The sequence below is a fragment of the Trachurus trachurus genome (assembly GCF_905171665.1).
Source record: "Trachurus trachurus genome assembly, chromosome: 16".
In the NCBI taxonomy this organism is placed as follows: Eukaryota; Metazoa; Chordata; class Actinopteri; order Carangiformes; family Carangidae; genus Trachurus; species Trachurus trachurus.
The window spans coordinates 9676122-9694479 of NC_139902.1; the positions used below are offsets into that span (position 1 = coordinate 9676122).

At 44.0% G+C, this 18358-nt stretch overlaps 1 protein-coding gene across 1 annotated transcript; it reads left to right on the forward strand.

Annotated features, from left to right (window-relative positions):
* The first annotated feature begins 274 nt into the window (after window positions 1-274).
* pou3f1 (POU class 3 homeobox 1) lies at window positions 275-3254 on the forward strand. Its single transcript, XM_083988974.1, has one exon. The coding sequence runs from the start codon at window positions 293-295 to the stop codon at window positions 1418-1420; it is 1128 nt and encodes a 375-aa protein (XP_083845100.1). The 5' UTR covers window positions 275-292; the 3' UTR covers window positions 1421-3254.
* Window positions 3255-18358: the final 15104 nt, after the last annotated feature.

Genomic DNA, 18358 nt, shown 5'->3' on the forward strand with positions numbered 1-18358 from the left:
TTAAAAACTCAAAGAGACATTTAATAAATAGAACATATGTTTTATTTTTTTTCTGTAACATATGCAGGATCGGAGCTGTATTCATCCTGTGCGAAAAATGCGCTGTACCATGCTCTGAAACCCTGCGCCTATTGAATATGTCCCTAGTGGGCTTGAATCGGAGAGGAGCCAATACAAGCGGAGGGGAGGCGTGTCTTCGCTCTTGCCCAAGACCTCCCAAAGCAGGTTGTTGCGTTTTGGCTCTAAAGCCTGGAGACCTCCGAAGTGCTCGTCAGTTTTCGAAGTAGGAGCCATGGCGACAACAGCTCAGTATATTCCGAGGAATAACTCCTTGCCGTCTAACCCGCTCATGCATCCGGATTCGGATAGGATGCATCAGGGGACGACCTACAGAGAGGTGCAGAAAATGATGCACCACGAGTACTTGCAAGGGCTTGCGGCTACCAACACGGGACACCCGATGAGCCTGACGCACCACCAGTGGCTGCCCACCTCCAACACCGACTGGTCCAGCGGCACCCACATCGGACAGCAGGAGCACAAAGCCAGCGTGCAGACGACCAGAGAGGACCTGAGCAGCGGCTTCCACCACAGATCTCACCTGGTGCACCAGCAGACGCAGAGCGGTCACCATGGTTCGTGGGCGCCCACCACGACGCACCACTTGTCCCCGCTGTCCCCAGCATCCAACAGCCACCAGTCACTAGTCTACTCGCAGCCCGGATACACAAACCTCAACGCGATGCTGAGTCCCCAGCCCGGCTCCCTGCACCACGGTATGCGGGACCCGCTCCACGACGACTCGGGCAGCCACGACAACCAGATGGAGTCGCCCCAGCAGGCGTTCAGCCACCACCAGGACCACTCGGACGAGGACGCGCCCAGCTCCGACGACCTGGAGCAGTTTGCCAAGCAGTTCAAGCAGCGGCGGATCAAACTGGGCTTTACGCAGGCGGACGTTGGCCTGGCCTTGGGCACCCTGTATGGAAACGTCTTTTCTCAGACCACTATCTGCAGGTTTGAGGCGCTGCAGCTCAGCTTCAAGAACATGTGCAAACTTAAGCCGCTCCTAAACAAGTGGCTGGAGGAGACAGACTCAAACACTGGCAGTCCCACCAATTTGGACAAGATTGCTGCGCAGGGCAGGAAACGAAAGAAGAGGACCTCCATTGAAGTGGGGGTGAAAGGTGCGCTGGAAAATCATTTCTTAAAATGCCCAAAGCCATCTGCTCATGAAATCAGCAGTTTAGCCGGCACTCTGCAGTTGGAAAAAGAGGTTGTCCGTGTTTGGTTTTGCAACAGAAGACAAAAAGAGAAAAGAATGACACCAGTGGGGGTCCCTCACCCGAATATGGAGGACGTATATTCCCAAGCAGAGACCCCTCCTCTACACCGCACACTACAGAGTCCTGTGCAGTGACTGTTTTCATGAACAATTCGAGCTTTTCCGCGGGGGGGATAGGAAAGAGAAAAGGGACTTATGGAGTTTACAGTATTTAAGTTTGGCTTTCGTTTTCCAGAGAGAAAAGAGACATGGAAAAGTTGAACAGATGAGTTTTGCCCTTAGTATTCGGAGATCGTCATGTCCAGCAAATAGATGGCAAGAGGGAAAAATGTTAAGAAAAAAAATCATGAAAAAAAGAAAAAAAAATGTTCGCTATTATTGATTCTGTGCGCATTTAAAGTGAAACAAAGATCTTTATTTACCAAAATTATATGGAGGAGACATGCTGATAAAGTAAATTTGATACCCCATGGCTGTTTCAAATGGGGAGTAATTAAATGTGTCAATTGAGGCCAATCTCCTCCTGGTGTACAATGAACTGTTGGCGCTCACCAGAATGAGGTGGTTGCCTGAAAATGATCAACACTGGAGACGAGTAGCCTACACTGAATGAACATTTTTTGCTTTTTCAGGCTTAAACTGATTAACCAGATTTCTGAATATTAGTGTATACTTTCTTTGTTCTATTAAGTGTGATGTTTTGGTTTGGAAATATTTTAACTTCAGTGTCTCTCTTTCTGCAGACTTGTCTATTATTTCTGTCATGATTTTTGCTATATAGGTGCTGTTAACTCATCAGAGCAGCCTCTAATTCTTTCTGTCGATGGTGGAGAAGTGATAGAAATGATATGGCACCAGGAAAAAAACAAACTCATACTTGTTACGTGCAGACACATTACAGAAAATGTCCAATGCAACAGGACGTCTAAGTTCTGACTGCATGCCTTAAAAAAATATATTTAAAGCTTTGCAGCTGACCACGTCGAAATTTGTAAACAGAACCAGACGCTAAAAAAAAGGGCAAGTCTATTCTACACAGGCATTTCTTGTTTAGTTTTCTTTGAGGGGTGGGGGTTTGGTTGTTTTCTTTGCATGGAGCACTTATTTTTTTGTTGATATTATTATTGCAATTTTTACATTAGTTAATAAAATAGAGAGTGGAGCTGATCTCAATAGGCATAAACACAATGAACCCCATGTTTACAGGTTCCTGGTTCTCACCCCAGAGCGCTGTCAGCTCCCACTGCTCACTGCCTCTATACCCTGTTGTATCCCAAACATTTCAAAGAGAGATTGGTCAAAATACGAAACGAAAAGTAATAATAACTCAGGTAACTTCAGTGCCCCATGTCGGAATATCACGCCTGTACTTGATTTTTGTTCCACTGTGTTTATTTTGATTTCATTTTTCTACCTTATGTTTTAATCTGGTTTCAACCTCACCGTTTTCCTTTGTCCCATTGATCCAATGTATTACATTAAAACGCTGGATTCGGATGATAAGAAAAATAACACTTCCTGAAGGGAAAGCGATGACGGGACTCACTTTGAATATATTTATTTTTATTTTTCTGACCTGAAAGGAAATCTGAAAAATCTCATACGTTGTGTGTCATTTCTCAATGTTGGACCAGTCCAAAAACCCTACAGCAGTGCTATTCAATACAGATGAGGGAAACTTTTTTTTCCAAGAAAAAAAAAATAATAATGATAAAAAAAGATTTTAGAGAAAATGTTGCCAGGATTATTTCCGATATGTAAATATGTCCAATATGTAAACTTGTATTTGTTCTGAGATATTGTTTTGGTTTGGTTTCTTTCCGGGCAGTTTTGTACACTTACTAATTCCAAGAAGATATTTTAATATGATTTCATTTATGAATCTGACCATTTATATATATATATATTTATTTCTTAAACGTGTTTGGAGCTTTTTGTTTAGCTCTGTTAATGGTTATGTTGCAGTGGATTTCAGTATGTTTTTCTTTTTGTTTACTACATTGGTTGTATGTTGATTGCTAAATGTAGACTGCAAAGTCACATTTATATTTATGTTATAGTAATATTTTATTACTTACATAAAACATATATACAAGAAATGGTCTTTTGTCTTCATTAAGATCCAAACCACTCGTCCTTTGTTGCTGTCTGTTGTAGCCTCGCCAGGGAAACAAGATAAAGATGATCATAAAGTTTAATGCTGTGCAGTGTGCTGAGCATCGGGAACTGGTGAGCGCACCATGTGTTCAGTTGAAATCGCAGTGATTCGTTATGTAACAGGGGGTCGTTTAAAATCAGAAGCTGTGTACATGTGCTGTTAAGGGGAATAGACAACAGTATTTTACCTCAGGCATTCCCTGCTAAGTTCACACAGTCTCTGACGTTGTTCACATCTTTGTGTAATCGCAGTATTAAATTGTGCAATATTAATACGAAATAACTGTCTTTTCATTGACTGACTCATTATTATTATTAGTATTATTATTATCATTATTATTATTACCATCATTATTATTATTATCATCATTATTATTATTATTATTATTCAAGGAGATTCATTCATCCCATTACAGAATAACCTAAGGCCTCTTCAATCATATGAAATTTGAGCTGTCTCCTCCATATAAACTATCGCTTGCCATGTGTAAAGCATGTGAAAGGCGAGGAGTTTGGTGTGACACTCAGTACCCGCAGGCCAAAACAAAACAAAACAAAAACATGCAGCCTCTTTTCTAAAGATAGAGAGAGGGGAAAACGGAGATGGGGTAAACGAATCGGAGCAGGCCCTACAGTGAAGGCAGGCCTGCATTCATAGGTAATGTATTTTTATGGTGTATGTTTCTGATGAATTTTTCTAAAGCACATATTGGAAGAGTCTTAAAGTTGGGCCTTCCTGTGCTTCTGTCTAATCACGGGCCACAGCGGCGGACAGTGCGTATTGTTATATATGTTAGACCAGTGTAGAACTGGGTTTTAATGGATAAAGTCACTGAGGGAGTTTAGGAGTTTTCTTTCTGAATTATTAATCATAATTCTCGCGAACACCTTCACGGTTTTATTTTCTAACAGCGAAAATCACCGGCAGAAGTTAGATGAAAAATGAAAAATAACGGAAAAATCTGAAAGTGTCAGAGCTCACAATGTTAAAATTAGTTTTTACTGAAGAAACGTCAACCTGTCGGCATCGCTTTAATTAGCAGGAGCAAGATATTTCAAATAGTTATCAGTCGCACGTCTATATTTTATCAGGCTGCTCTCTCAGTGAAAATGAGCCGTTGTCACATAAAGAAAAATCGCTGATAAAAAAGTTAGAGGTGGCGTTCAGTGTCCAAAGAAAACTCAGGTCAGAGTTTGGTAATAATTTCTGTACAATTTACCAATCTCTCCGTGCAGTGACAACCGACTTCCACGAATATTTTCCTCCAATTTGCGTAATTTGACTTTATTTCTTTTCTTTTTTGCTTCAAATACAAAATTGTGTGTGTCATTTCAGAGCCGTCATGAGCGTTGGAAAAAAAGTAATAAAACATAATAAGACGATTATTTTTTCCTCGGACTTTTGTGGTGCTGTGATGCAAGTCGAAATGAAGAGGCTTTGCAGAGGCTGAGGTGGTCAAACTGTGGCAGAGGAGGAGGCCAACGTTAAGAGTAAAACAGATTCCCAGAGAACAGCGAGCCACAGGCGCCCCCTGCTGGCAAGACGCTGGGACTGCAGCAGGAAAGCTCTACCTTAAAGTTTGAGAGAAATGAACAATAATAACAAAAAAACAACAACAATAATCACTGCCACCACCATCCTAGCCATTTGTGTCCTCGAACATGCATGATGAGTATCGTCTTGCTTAATGAGTACACACCTTTACACCATAGACCCTAAGCCGTGTTAATGTCAAATCAACCTAATGAATTGAATATATCTGCTTGGGCTTGATATGTGCAACCCTGCAGGAGGTAGGACTGTTGTTTCTGTGAGGTTAGAGTCGATGCTCCCCTGCTCCCCAGTCATCCCTGTCCTCCTCCACACTGCAGACTGTCAAGCAAAGAGACGTCAAGTCCTGTTTTTAAAAAGTTTAGATTTGACTAACTCAGGTCAAATCAACACCGGATCTCCCAGTATCAGGATCGGCTCGCCATCCACCAAAGTGACCACTTCAGAATGTATTGAAATGCAATGTAAATGGCAGAGGCCTACAGGGTGGACATAGATGGTCAAACAGAAGGAGTCCACAGTTGACCAGACAAGAAAGATTGTGGTGACTGCTGCCAACTGTTATTTTTTGATGATATGCAATTTTTATTCTGGACCGTATGGAGGGACACAACCTCCATTATGCCGATAAATCAATAATACATGAGGAGAGCTCATCACTAAACAGCAAAACCCAGCTATTTGACCTACAAATCACCACAGTTCACCCTCTCCTCCTCTCCTCCTCTCCTCCTCTTCCCCTCTCGGCAGACTGCTCTCCTGCACCGAGTGGGCCCTCGCCAGCGCTCGCAGAGGAGGCTCCAGCCTCAGCAGTGCCTGTCTGTGCCTAGTGAAACACCGATGCCTCCTTCATCAGGGAAGTATCGTCACACACAGGAGATGTGGATTAGTGATGATTAGCAGGGATTATGGCTGGTTAATGGTGGGAAAATACATTAGGAACCATCGGCTCTGGGAGGGGGAGGGGATTTCACTCACACTAGCGGATTTGCATTGATCCACAGCAAATGAATGAGGATTAGCAGCATCAAGCTATCTGCCAACAGATAAATAACATTAAGCGTATTATACGCCAACGCCTGTTATTAATGACATTACAAACACCACTACAATGCTGGCAATTATGGAAATAATAGGAGCAGCTGGATAATGTACTTGGTCGGGATTCTTGGGATTCCAGATCATCCTCATGTATGAGCCAAGCTACTTACTGGCAGGGAAGCGTGCAGTTTTTTTGGGAACCACTGTCTAATAGGACGCACTTTAAGGGGTTTATATATTCTTAATATATGTCTAATAACTAATTCATCAATGAGTCACAGGTCACTATCAAGCTGTTTGTAAGAGCAAGTTTGAGTTGCCAGATCAGGTGATATCTGTCACTGTCAAACATCCTTCTCTGGCACAAATTCCACCACTTGGACCAGAGGCCTTACAAACATTGGTAACACTTTACTTGAAGGTATCGTCATAAGAGTGACATGACACTGTCATAAGAGTGACATGACACAGTCATGAATGTGTCATAAACATTATGTCAATGTCATAACGTCATTAAGTGTCATTTGGTTAACCCTAACCCTAACCCTACAAAAACCGAATGACACTTAATGATAACGTTATGACATTGACATAATGTTTATGACACGTTCATGACAGTGTCATGTCACTCTTATGACAGTGTCATGTCACTCTTCAAGTAAAGTGTAACCCAAACATTTATAACTCAGAACTTCACTACTTTGACGATAGTGGAAAAGGCCATGACTAAGCATCTATTTACTTCATAATAGCTAAGTCCATAGCCTGGTAACACAAAATCTGTTTATTACTCATCTATAAAGTTTTAATAGATACTTTTCAATCAGAGTGTTGCCCTTTTGAGGAGTGTGTGAACATTTTAAGTCTGGTGAGACTGATGGCAAGCTCTGAAAAAAAGCACTTGAAATAATGTGACAGTTCATCCACACACGTGTTGATAAGTCACATGAAGCTCAAAAATCTATTCATTTTCCTTACATGGCAGGTTAAAGTTCCATTAGATCAATACTGAAATATGATTGACAGTGCAGTGAGAGTATCTACAGTAAACGTCCTCAGCGTAGCCAAAACATATAACTCTGGAAGGCAGGAGTGTGGAGGAGGAAAAAAGGCACTCATTCCTCCGTCTAACCCACATTTTTAACCTGACAGGTGAAAGAGCCTTTAGCTTTCTTACTCTCTATTACTACCTCTTCCTCCTGCTGAGTTCTCTTCTCCTCTTTTTGCCGTTTATGTAATAAATACTCCACTCCCACAGTGAGTGGCAGAGAAAGGAGGGGTGGGGACTGGAAAAAGAACAGAATAATGCATTTTTTCATCAAATATTCCTTCTCTTCCCCTACCTCAAGGTTTCCTCCTCTGAGCCACTTGAAAGATGGGCAACAATGTGGCCACACAGTGAACACCTAGTTACCATATGAAACACTCCAGCAGTGAACTGGAGGAGACGGAGAAGGGAGAGGAGAAGTCTTGTGTTATTTATGATACTGGGCCTTGTAGCTATATGGGTTCCCCCTTCATGTCTACTCCGAGGTATGGCCCCCATATGCGAAGGGGTATAAGTGCAGCTTTAGAAAGTTACTCTCCCTTCCCCTCTGCATCTCTTTGCTCCTCACTCGGAGGGTTTGAAGAAGAGAAGTAGCCCGTCTCGCTCTTTCATGGCTTTGAGGGACATTTTATATCGCCTCAGGTGTCTGTCAGTGTGACTAACAGTTCTGAGAGTGGAAAACTAATATCTCAGGAACTTGCCTCCAGGCAGCAGCACATAGATGTTACTGTTGGTGGCATACAATGAGAAGAAAGTCATACTTTAGAGGAATTCAGCAGCAGCAATTACTACTTATTCAGTGAGCTGGTTGGTATTAAACAATGGCTTTGACAACCTTAGCGGATGATAAGACACAGCGGGGAAGGCAAGATAAATGCAATCATCTGTACAGCACAAGCTGTCTTTGTTTTGTTGGATGTCTGACAAATGCTTGCGAAGAGCCCAAGGAAATGTATTAGGGACAGTGCACTAACCAAACAAAGCAATAATAATAATGTTTTATTATTTTTGGTCTTGTCAGGACCTCATGTCACATCTGAAATCACACAGCACAGCTGCTGAGGAGGCCTTTTAGACTACTGCACAAGGTTGCAAAGTTAATTGATGCACCTAAAAGAACATGGCAGCCCCATGTTAAAGGTTGTCTCCTCTTTTCACCTTCAAGCTTGGCTTTTGTCAACAGTAGTAAAGGCACCGCAATGGCTTCTGACTTCAATAACAAGGTTTACTGCAGAGAAGAGGAGATGAAAAGAAAAGACAAGGCCTTGCAGTAAAGAGACACACACCGGTAAACAATAGGAAGGTCATCTAACCCTGGAGCAGGCTGAGATGTTCAGGGCCTTTTTTCCATCAAGGATATTCAAAAAGGGAAAAAAAGAAACATGGCTATTCACAGTTCGCAAATGTATAGGCAAAGCAGCCCATCTTCATCTTTGTGCATACCCTGAGCTGCTCTGTTGTCTCGTTCAGGAGACATATGGACAATCTCAGAAACGACAGCAAAAGATTCCTACAGAGATCTTGGCAGTTACAAAAGTAACTGAGGAAGTTCCAGCTCTGCTCTACAGTGTGTGTGTGTGTGTGTGTGTGTGTGTGTGTGTGTGTGTGTGTGTGTGTGTGTGTGTGTGTGTGTGTGTGTGTGTGTGTGTGTGTGTGTGTGTGTGTGTGTGTGTGTGTGTGTGTGTGTGTGTCAGGCCTATAATCCAAACCCAAACAACATTCTTTACTGTTGTCCTTTACCCATGACTGATCCTTCGTGTTATGCATGCTGGAATGGATATTATATTGTGAACCCCCGCAAATTGGAGCCGGACAATAAAAAGATCATCAAAGATGATCCCGCTGCCCCCGACAGTCGGCTTTGCCCCGCGATGCTGAGTTCAAAGGACGAAGATCGGTGGGCAAATGAGTGCTGTTGCTCAGCGCACAGTCAACCGAAACAACAACAAAGATAAGGCTGAGGGAAATAAATATATAAGGACGGAGGAGAGAGGAGAGGAGGACGAAAAAAAAATGGATAGGGGGGGGGGGGTTAGACACAGCACAGAGATGAAATGGAGACCTGCCACTGTGCTCAAGGACACCGCATGCCACTATGTAATTAGAAATGTACACAGATGATTTGGATGCAGCGATATGATTAGGCAAAGCAGTCCCCAGTCTTAGGCCTAATCAGCTCACTTCTGAGAGATACTCCAAGACTGCTGGTGTGTGTGTTAGTGTGCGTGTGCTGGGGAAGTGTGTGTGTGTGTGTGTGGGGGGGGGGGGGGGGGGGGGGGGGTGTTACACACTCTCCCTTCGCTACAAGCTCTGGAAGGGTACACAAGAGGAACTGGCATACAGACATATAGGGGAAGAAGTGACAGACATTTAATGTGAACAGACAAACACATACAGTAGTATGCAGAGATGCGTTTATGATAAGGACTGTGACCAGCATTAACAGCTAACTCTATGTCCTGCATGTATTATGAACGCATGCTGCTGAGCCAGTGTCAAAGACTCACAATAATGAAAACACTGGAAACAGTATATAGGCAGCTGATTGGCATGATGAAGGATAAGATGAAGGGGAGAATGTAGAGAGAGAGATGGTAATAGAAGTTGGTAGGAACCTTCATTACACAGTCTTTCTGAGACAAGTATAGTTTGTGAGTAATAATAAACTTGACTAGAAGTAGGATTCAAGAATATCATGAAAGGAAATGTTTCATTGTTGTGCTCTGAGTCAGCTTCCAGGTCAAACATCAAATCAGTCTTTTGAGAAAAAACGTTTTTTTAAGTCACCCCAGGAAGAATTGAACAAAAACACCTAAAATCCCAACACATATGTGCCCCGGAGCCAGAGGCTGAGACATGCACAATAGAGGCGATGGTCTACTAAGACCCCAGTAATGAGCAGAGGCCAATTAAAAAGAACTGCTGCCTCCTCCTCCTCCTCCTCATCTACCACCTCCCTCTCTCTCTCCCCGCTTTATCTATCCTTCTGTCTCTCCTCCTCCAGTGGCTTGTTATTGATCACCTTTAACCCCGTCTCACTGTGGTGTCAAAACTACCATTTAGGCTCATCCCCAGGGCCGAGCGTGTGTCGATCGCACCCTGCCCCATAAATCATTACTTGGGTGGAGGGTCTGGCCTGCCTGAAGCGCAGAGGGAAGCCCGACACATTTCGGCAGAGCCCAGCTCCGTTCCCTCGGGGGTCAAGGGGTCACCGACGGTCCCAGGGACTAGCACCCAGACACCCCGCTAACCCCTGCTTTCTCCAGGAAACCCACCTCTATTCCCCCACGGGCCTGGCAGCAGCGCCCCTTTGATTTTTAAATAAGACAAAAGGTCAGTCCGCGTCCTGCCCTGTCTTCGCAGTGATCTCGCTCTCTGTACGTGACAATTTTTTCTTTATTAATGATGGATCCTAATTTCTGTCTTGTCGCGCAAACTGAATGAGGGATGAGCAAAGTTTTAGGTGAGATGTAAAGGGAAGTTCAGAGAACGATGCGGTCCAGAGAGTGTGTCAGCCGTGCGCTGTGTGCTACAAGAGGCTATTGTTGTCACTATCTATCTCTTTGGCTATCTGTTGTGGCCTCATACAAACTCCCCTTTACCTCCTCCTGGGCTGGAGGCGCCTCATCGCCTCAGTACATGGCTGCATATCAGCCAGATGCTGCATTCACCCGCAGCCCTCCTCCTCCTCTCTTCACCCCTTTCCCCCCTCCACCACCACCACCACCCCACTCAGTGCTTTCCTTCGTATATAGAGAGGCAAATTAACAAATCTCCCCAATCCACTCTCTCTGTCTCTATCCCTCTAATCTCTCTCTCTCTCTCTCTTTCTCTCCCCATCTCCCTGTCGGTCTGTCCACCTGCTGCTCTCCCTGCAGTGGTCAGACTAGGTTAGGTTACCGTCCTCAGTCACAGTCAAGGGGCCTGGGGATGAGGGGATGATGGGGAGAGGTGACAGGTCCTTTGTTGGGGTAAAGACTCATGACCCATGGGTAGGCACAGAGAGGAAGGGGAAGGGGAATCTATCACTCACCACAAATCCACACCCGTTATATCCCTCTGGATGATGTGTAGTTGATAGTGATATTGTCATCATCTTGTATTTGATAGCAATTTATAGTAAATCAGTATAAAACTAAAATACTCAATTACATTATGTGCTATTGTATACATAGTCAGAAAGCAAACATTATATTTATACCCCACTTTATTTAGTTGACAACTTACTAGTTACATGTAGGAAAACATATGGAGGTTATGAATTAAGGAACCCAACAGTATATAAAGTAGCCTACTGCAGTTATTATATCCACCTTGACTCAGTTTACATGTTAATGCATGAGAGATATCGACCTATGAAATGTGAGGAGCTTTTACTTTTAATACTTTAAGTCCGGTTTTGTACTTTTATATTTTGATACTTATGGATGCAGTGACGTGTATTCAAGAATGTTAACTTGTTATCTGTGTATGAATAGTCAGATTTGTGTTGTAAAGCGTTCCTATTCACCTCAGTTAAAATCCGACTGATGCAGCTGCTGTGCGTGCTCTTTACAGAGTGAATTAGGGATCACACACTCAAGCCAATCAGCTTGCGATGCTGGCTTACATATCCAGATGAAAGGTGATCCATTGATGTTGAGGGGGGATGGTGGCGGTGAAGTGGAGCAGAGGGTATGGATTTGGGTACCCATTGTTGGTAGGGGTTCCCATATGCCTCTCCACCTACTCCACCACACCCACCTCTCCCCTGCGGGACTGCCCCGCCAGGGGGTGCAGGCATGGGACAGGACACTCCACTACTGAGGGGATTAATTGGTGTGGCACCTCTTTGGTGCACATGGCCAAAGCAATTAAATAGTGGCCCTAGGCCCTCAGTTTGCTATTACTAAACCAGTGACAAAGCAGCAAATTGGACCTTTCTCTCTGCACTTATGCACACATATGAGCCTGACATGAAACAAATTCTGCATGTGTCTGCAGAAGTTGTTTTATGAAGTGTGAATACAGGGGAAATGACTACAGGTACTGTATGGCAGCATCAAAGGCAAAGGGAAGGTGTACGATGGAGAGTGAAGATTTTAAACACAGATTCTTTAAAATATCTGCTATGTTTGTTATGTTTGTACTCATGTGTCCATGTGTTTCTGCATGGACATTTGAATGTACAATGTGCAGAGAGAGTAAGCAGGGTCTGGTGGCTTTCTTATCTCTCCCACTGTCTCTCCTACTCCCTGCAGCCGTCAATTAGTGAGCCCGGGTGTGCAAAGGCCTTGTGCTTTTTCACACGAGCCTTTGTTGCTTCTCTCTCCCTCTCTCTGTCTCCCCGTGTTTGAAGATTGAGAAAAGACACAAGGCAGGTTACTGTAGCTCCTCTCTTGGGTATTGGTTGCTGTCTGCCCCTCTGTAAGCCTGCCCGGGCCTGGAGCAGCAGACCAGAGAGTCCACAGAGCCTTCAAACACAGGAAGGAGGACACAGGCCTGGCCATGGAAAGCCAACCTCTGTCAGAAAAAAAATGGCTGTGTCAGATACACTATCACCTCTACCAATGCAGAGAGCTGAGCAGTTCCTGAAATGTGGGTGTGCATTATATGTGTACATATTCTATGTGCATATATGATGTGTGTGTTTGAGTGTGTATGATGAAGCAGTGAAGGAGAAGGAAGAGGAGAGGAAAGACGAAAAAAAAATCCAAGGACAAAAAAGAGCAGGGAGGCAAATGAGGGAGAGTATGGGTAAAAAGAAAAGGGTAAGGAAAGGAGAAAGGTGGGGAGGAAAGAAAAGGAGCACGGGCAGCAACACAAGAAAGAAAAGGAGTATAGAGTATTAGAAATAACAGGCTTTATGATGACAAATCAAGGGAAGAGAGCACAGGATATGAGAATTAAATGGATGAGAGGAGTTTAAAAGGAAAGCAGACAGGGCAAATAAAAAGCAGACATGGAGACCAAAGAACCTGGATGAAGGAGCATCATATTTTTATATATCCTCTTACTTTTATCTTTCTTATTGCTACTTCTATTCAGTTTCCTTTATGTTGTCCTGACTAAACAGCTGTTCTCCCAGCACTGAACCAACATCAGGCAGTCTACTCAGAGCACAACAAAGGACCTGCAGTTGTCCCTAAAGCACCGTGTGCAAATTAACCGATGAAAAAATTGACGTGATTTATAAAAGCCTTTGAAAGTATATGGAACATTCCAAATCAGCTGTAACAAAGGGCCGTCCTTAACTCTCATACCAGTTTTTTGTTTTTGTATAGTTGAAGAGTAAGCAGTTTGCATGGTAAAACAATACAGAGCCAGAGAAACACTTCTGTTCCCTGTCAATGTCAAAGAGGATCTCCAGGTGATATTCAGTAACAGACAGCTTTGTTCAGAGAGTCATGCGCTTTAGCTAATTTTGATTTTTCTATTAGATATAGTTGAGAACCACTGAATGTGTGTTTTTTTTAGAGTGCAGACAACCTTTTGTCTAATAAGGGCCCGACATGTTCACCCCCAACCGCCCTGCAGCCCTGCCCCTTCAGCTCTCCAGCCCAGCCCAGATCTCCAGACACTGGGCTGGAGAGAGGCGTGAAGAAGGGGCCCAGACTGCTAACCATCCATCACATCCGTCTGACCCGCCCCACAGCGCTGAAAAGACCACGGTTATCACTCACCCCTGACACAGTCATCGACGTTTGCCCTTAGAAGCGCACACACACACACACACACACACATAAAGACACTGAAGCGCACATATAGACACTCGACGACGTCTCTGCAGTCACTCCAAAATGTCCCGTCACCGCTTGTCCTTCCTCAATTGAACTCTCATCACCATCCATCTACTCTCATCATTCACAAAAATGCCAACACGCTCAACAGATGGCTCCAAACCAATAAGGCCCTGACAAATGCCAGGTAACTCCCAACAGGGACCAATCACATTAGTCTGCACTCTCAACGAGGAAACTGTTATTTCCAGCCCTGGAAAACAGTTATGCAAATCTAGTGTCAGCTTCGATCTAGACTGGTGGGGACCTTTGTGCTGATCCGAGTTGGGCGTTACAATAGCTTGTATTGTCCAACTGCCTCTCAGCTTTATTACATATGTATGTGTTGATTGCTGCAAAACAACAATGCTGGTGCATGGCATTAAGCAGTAACAATAACAGTGATGCTTGGAGCTCCTACTCAGCGTTGGATGTTTATCCAACAAACCTCTGTGTTAACGCCCAGTAACCCAATGGTGTGAAATACCAGCAGAGGAGCCAGCTAGCTTGGGAATATCATGAATGGGAACTGAGCACTTTCATTTATTGAAGCATAGTTCAGCGATTTTAACTGTACTAACTAAAAACAATTACAAATTAGGATTAGAGATCAGATATAGGGGCGGCTTGTATATGTTCTTTATTTTTTCATCAAGAAATGATCAGAACTCACTGAATTCATATAGATTTTGTTGCGTCCGGACTCCGGACACTAAGCTTTGTATATGGACCCAATGAGATCCATACTGTGTAGATGTGTGAAATTGATAGAATCCGTGGCACAATGAACAGATACGCGAGAGCTCCGTGGGCTCAAAGGTCACCTGGCCCACCCACGTCACTGTGGTGTAAGAAGCCTGCGTGGAATGCCAGCGGATCGTTCTGGTCGAAAACCTTGGGTTTGTCACCCGCCTAACCCCCCGAGCATCGTGACACACCCGAGAGGGCCAAGCTATGTGCCACCCCCGCCGGCACCCTGTGGTATCAGAGACCTCCCCACCCTTGGGTCCCATTCACACAAAAACCACACATGGGCGTACGCAGACAAGAGCCATCTCTGATGCCCTTCTGATTCTCTGGGCTGGCATTTAGCTGGAGAGATTTAGAGTGTGTGCGTAAACGTGTGTCAGTGTGTGTGTTTGTTTCAGCCGAGCGGGGTGCAGCGGGGAAGAGGTTGGGCTGAGGTGACAAGAGTTGTGGTGCAGATGTCCCCACAGCCAGCAGAGCCTCATCAATGGCAACTGTTGTGATGGTGACGGGGAAACGCGTTGGAGGCCTGGCCTACGCACTCCAGTCATCTGAATGGCTGGAATTCAGCATGGTCGAAAAGACAAGCTCATGCGTGCAGACGGGAAACAATGTGCCCTCTTTATTACTTTCTCTCCATTTCTCTCTGTCACTCTCACTCTTTCTTCTGTGACTCTTAGTCATCCCCCCTCTGTAAATGTAGCTGTAATTTTCATTGTGTTGATGGTTTCATTGTGACACGAATCTTTCATGGTACTTGCTTGCTGCCCAGTGTTAAAAAATACTATGCACAAATATAAATATGAATATAAACATTAAAACAAATTGATTAATTGTAAATTACACATTAAATGAAAATAATTATCGGTGGATGAGGCTGAATCTATTGAAACAGAGGAACAAAGATGGATAGGAAGTCACGGTGTAATTGATTTGAAGTGGAAATGTTATGATTGATCTATTGATTAGCTCTCTGCTGTCCCAGCCCTTTTTAACAGCAGACATACAGCTTCACTCAGGGGACCATGAAGCAAGGGGCCTCAGAGGAACACACACACACACACCATAGGTCCATCTATCTACCATGTGACTGCCAGGACTATGAGACAAAGGAGAGATAGGATGCGACGGCCTCTTCAAGCTGTGTCCCATTAAACATCTGTTCAACCAGTCGAAGAAGCTGATGCTTGGTCAAACACATCTTAGACTTTACTGTCACACAGCGATTTTCATAGCAGACATGATGTGGGAGATATTCAGTTAACAAAAGACGGAGGGAGCATTGACAGGATCTGTGCTGAAAACAGGTGAAATAGAAAATCTGCCTCATCTCAGTTTGCTCTTTTTCCTTCACAACAATTGATGTAAATTCACGCACACACAAAGGCGCTTACACCGATACACATGAGGCATCCGCAGCTAGTCTTTGACTTACAGCACTAATCAGCCCATAAATATGGATGTAACCTCGCACACTGGCAACAAACCATACAAGAAAATAAAATTAACAGCTATAGCCAATTGGTGAGACGACATTGGCCCATAGGATAAAGTAAAACACACAACAGAAATCGCATAGGACTGACATCTCATGTGGATAATGTGAAACAAAGCAGATGCACTAACACAGACACTGCTCTTTGTTTAGTATTTACATTAAAGTAGATCTTAGATGCTGTTTGATACCATTATACACCTTGGTTTCAACAGAGGTATGCTCAACTTCTATCTCCTTATTTCATCAGTGATAGTGGAGTGGACAGCCAGACTACAGTGAAGTCCTTTATCCTGACTAACAAACAGATAAATCACTCAGCTCAAACCCACTCACACACTCACAGGGGAACGACAGACAGTAAAAGTCCAACATGTCCCAAGAGAGACCAAGAAAAGGATTCTTGTTTGAATCAGGAAGGGGTTATTGTTCACTAGATGCCAGGGCGTGGGCATCCAGGCACAGATTAGCAACATTATCTCTTTGGCACAGTTTACAAGACCCAGTCTGGCCTGGCCTGGTCTAGTTTGCGCCATCTAGGTACTTAATGTTCTGAGTGGCTCTTGTCTCCCATAAGAACAAAGTGAGGGCTTGTTGGAGAAACCCAGAGGGGTGAGTCCCTGCTCTCCTCCCACCTTCTCTCCTCCCTTTCATCCCCCTTCTCCTCCTCTCTGGCCCCCAGACCAACTGCGAGGCTGCTGGAGTTCAAGCCTGGCCACGTGTTGGCCATTACACTCCCACAATGACCTTGGTGAGCTCAACATTTAGAGTCCCATAAAAACATTATTGTCCGACTCCTGGGATCATTTGTCCACTACCACAAAGGCTGAGAGAAAACCAAAATGTTAACCCCCCCGGGGTTTTGCGGAGGCGCATTTTTCAGATTCTGCCCCTTCTCCTCCTTTCTACCCATCCACCCTCCCGGTACCACATTGCGCCCACTCTGACGTACTTCCCAGTGGTGCCCACGGGGGCCTCCTACACCAGCGCATTGATATGAAGAAGGCTGCCTGCTCAAAACTCGACCCCATAAAAAAGCCATTTTGTGATTTGTACTCCTAAAGAGCAAAACCAACAATAATCTCCATTCTCCTCCGCATACATCACCATTTCAGCTTTTTCTCCCTCATTTTATTGACTTTTGGCCACAAATGTTCCTATTTGTCATCTGTCCATTTGTCCACCCATCTCTTGTTCCCTCTTCAGATGCATACTGTGGGCCCATAACAGCTAGAAGTCCCTAATGGTTATTTAGTCTCTAAATATGTCCATTTCACATCGCCTGGGTGCATGTACCTGAATGGGCAAGGTCGTGCCAGCCTATTAGCCATATTAAAAATCAACCCATTATGGTAATTGGGGAGGTCTAATGCATGTACAGGTTGCTTAGCGCCCACGTATTAGCTCTGATAGATGACTCAGTGATTAGCATTGAGAGGTACATTGTAGTACATAGCTGCTGCTTGCCCCTGTGCTCGCTGTCCTCTGATCCTGCCTCTCGATGCGGTGACCTCTACTGTGGACACTTAGGTCAGTTATGCATGTCCCTGACCAAATGTTTGCTGCTGGGAATCAGACTGACCGCTATGGACAAGGACATTTGTTACACACTGTGACAGTGACAAAGAGTTTTTAAGAGAGTTTTTCTTGGTGAGCTGAAGGAATATAGACATGACCGTGGTTAAAACTGGTGGAAGACACATGTCCCATCACTAACTAACTAACCTCACATTAATGTACTTAAAGAAACATCTCAAGCATTGTTGCGTATAATTATTATAATTGCGCTAATACATTTCACCCAGTGAACAGGGCTACATCTTCAGCACAGGAGGCCACAGTGGTCGTGGTCAGAAATTGATGAGGTTAGCTGGGGTTAGCTCGTTACCTTCAGTTGAAGAAAGTTGTGACAAGAGTTAACATTGTATTGCTTTTCACCACTGGACACGGCTCCTGGTGGGGAAAGGAAGTTTGATGCTGAACTTGCAATGTTTCTTCTAGGCTATGAAAATAGCTGTAAAACCTACTAATGAATTAGTGCTGACACATTTTATTCAATTGTAGATCAGTCCTATTTAATTATTAAGAATGTAAATATCTCAAAATTCAAATACTGAGAAAATCTTGTATGGGCCTTGTGGTAGCAAGAACCCGCAGCTACACAGTGTTAATACTACACTACAAGTTTCTTAATTTAGAAGCCCATAAGGAACATGCTTCGCCTTGAGTATCCAAATCACATTTCATTAAATTTTACCATCTGTCCTGAACCACC

What these genes read in the sequence shown, in the direction of transcription:
- pou3f1 (XM_083988974.1), top strand. Translation starts at nt 293, where the DNA reads ATGGCGACAACAGCTCAGTATATTCCGAGGAATAACTCCTTGCCGTCT.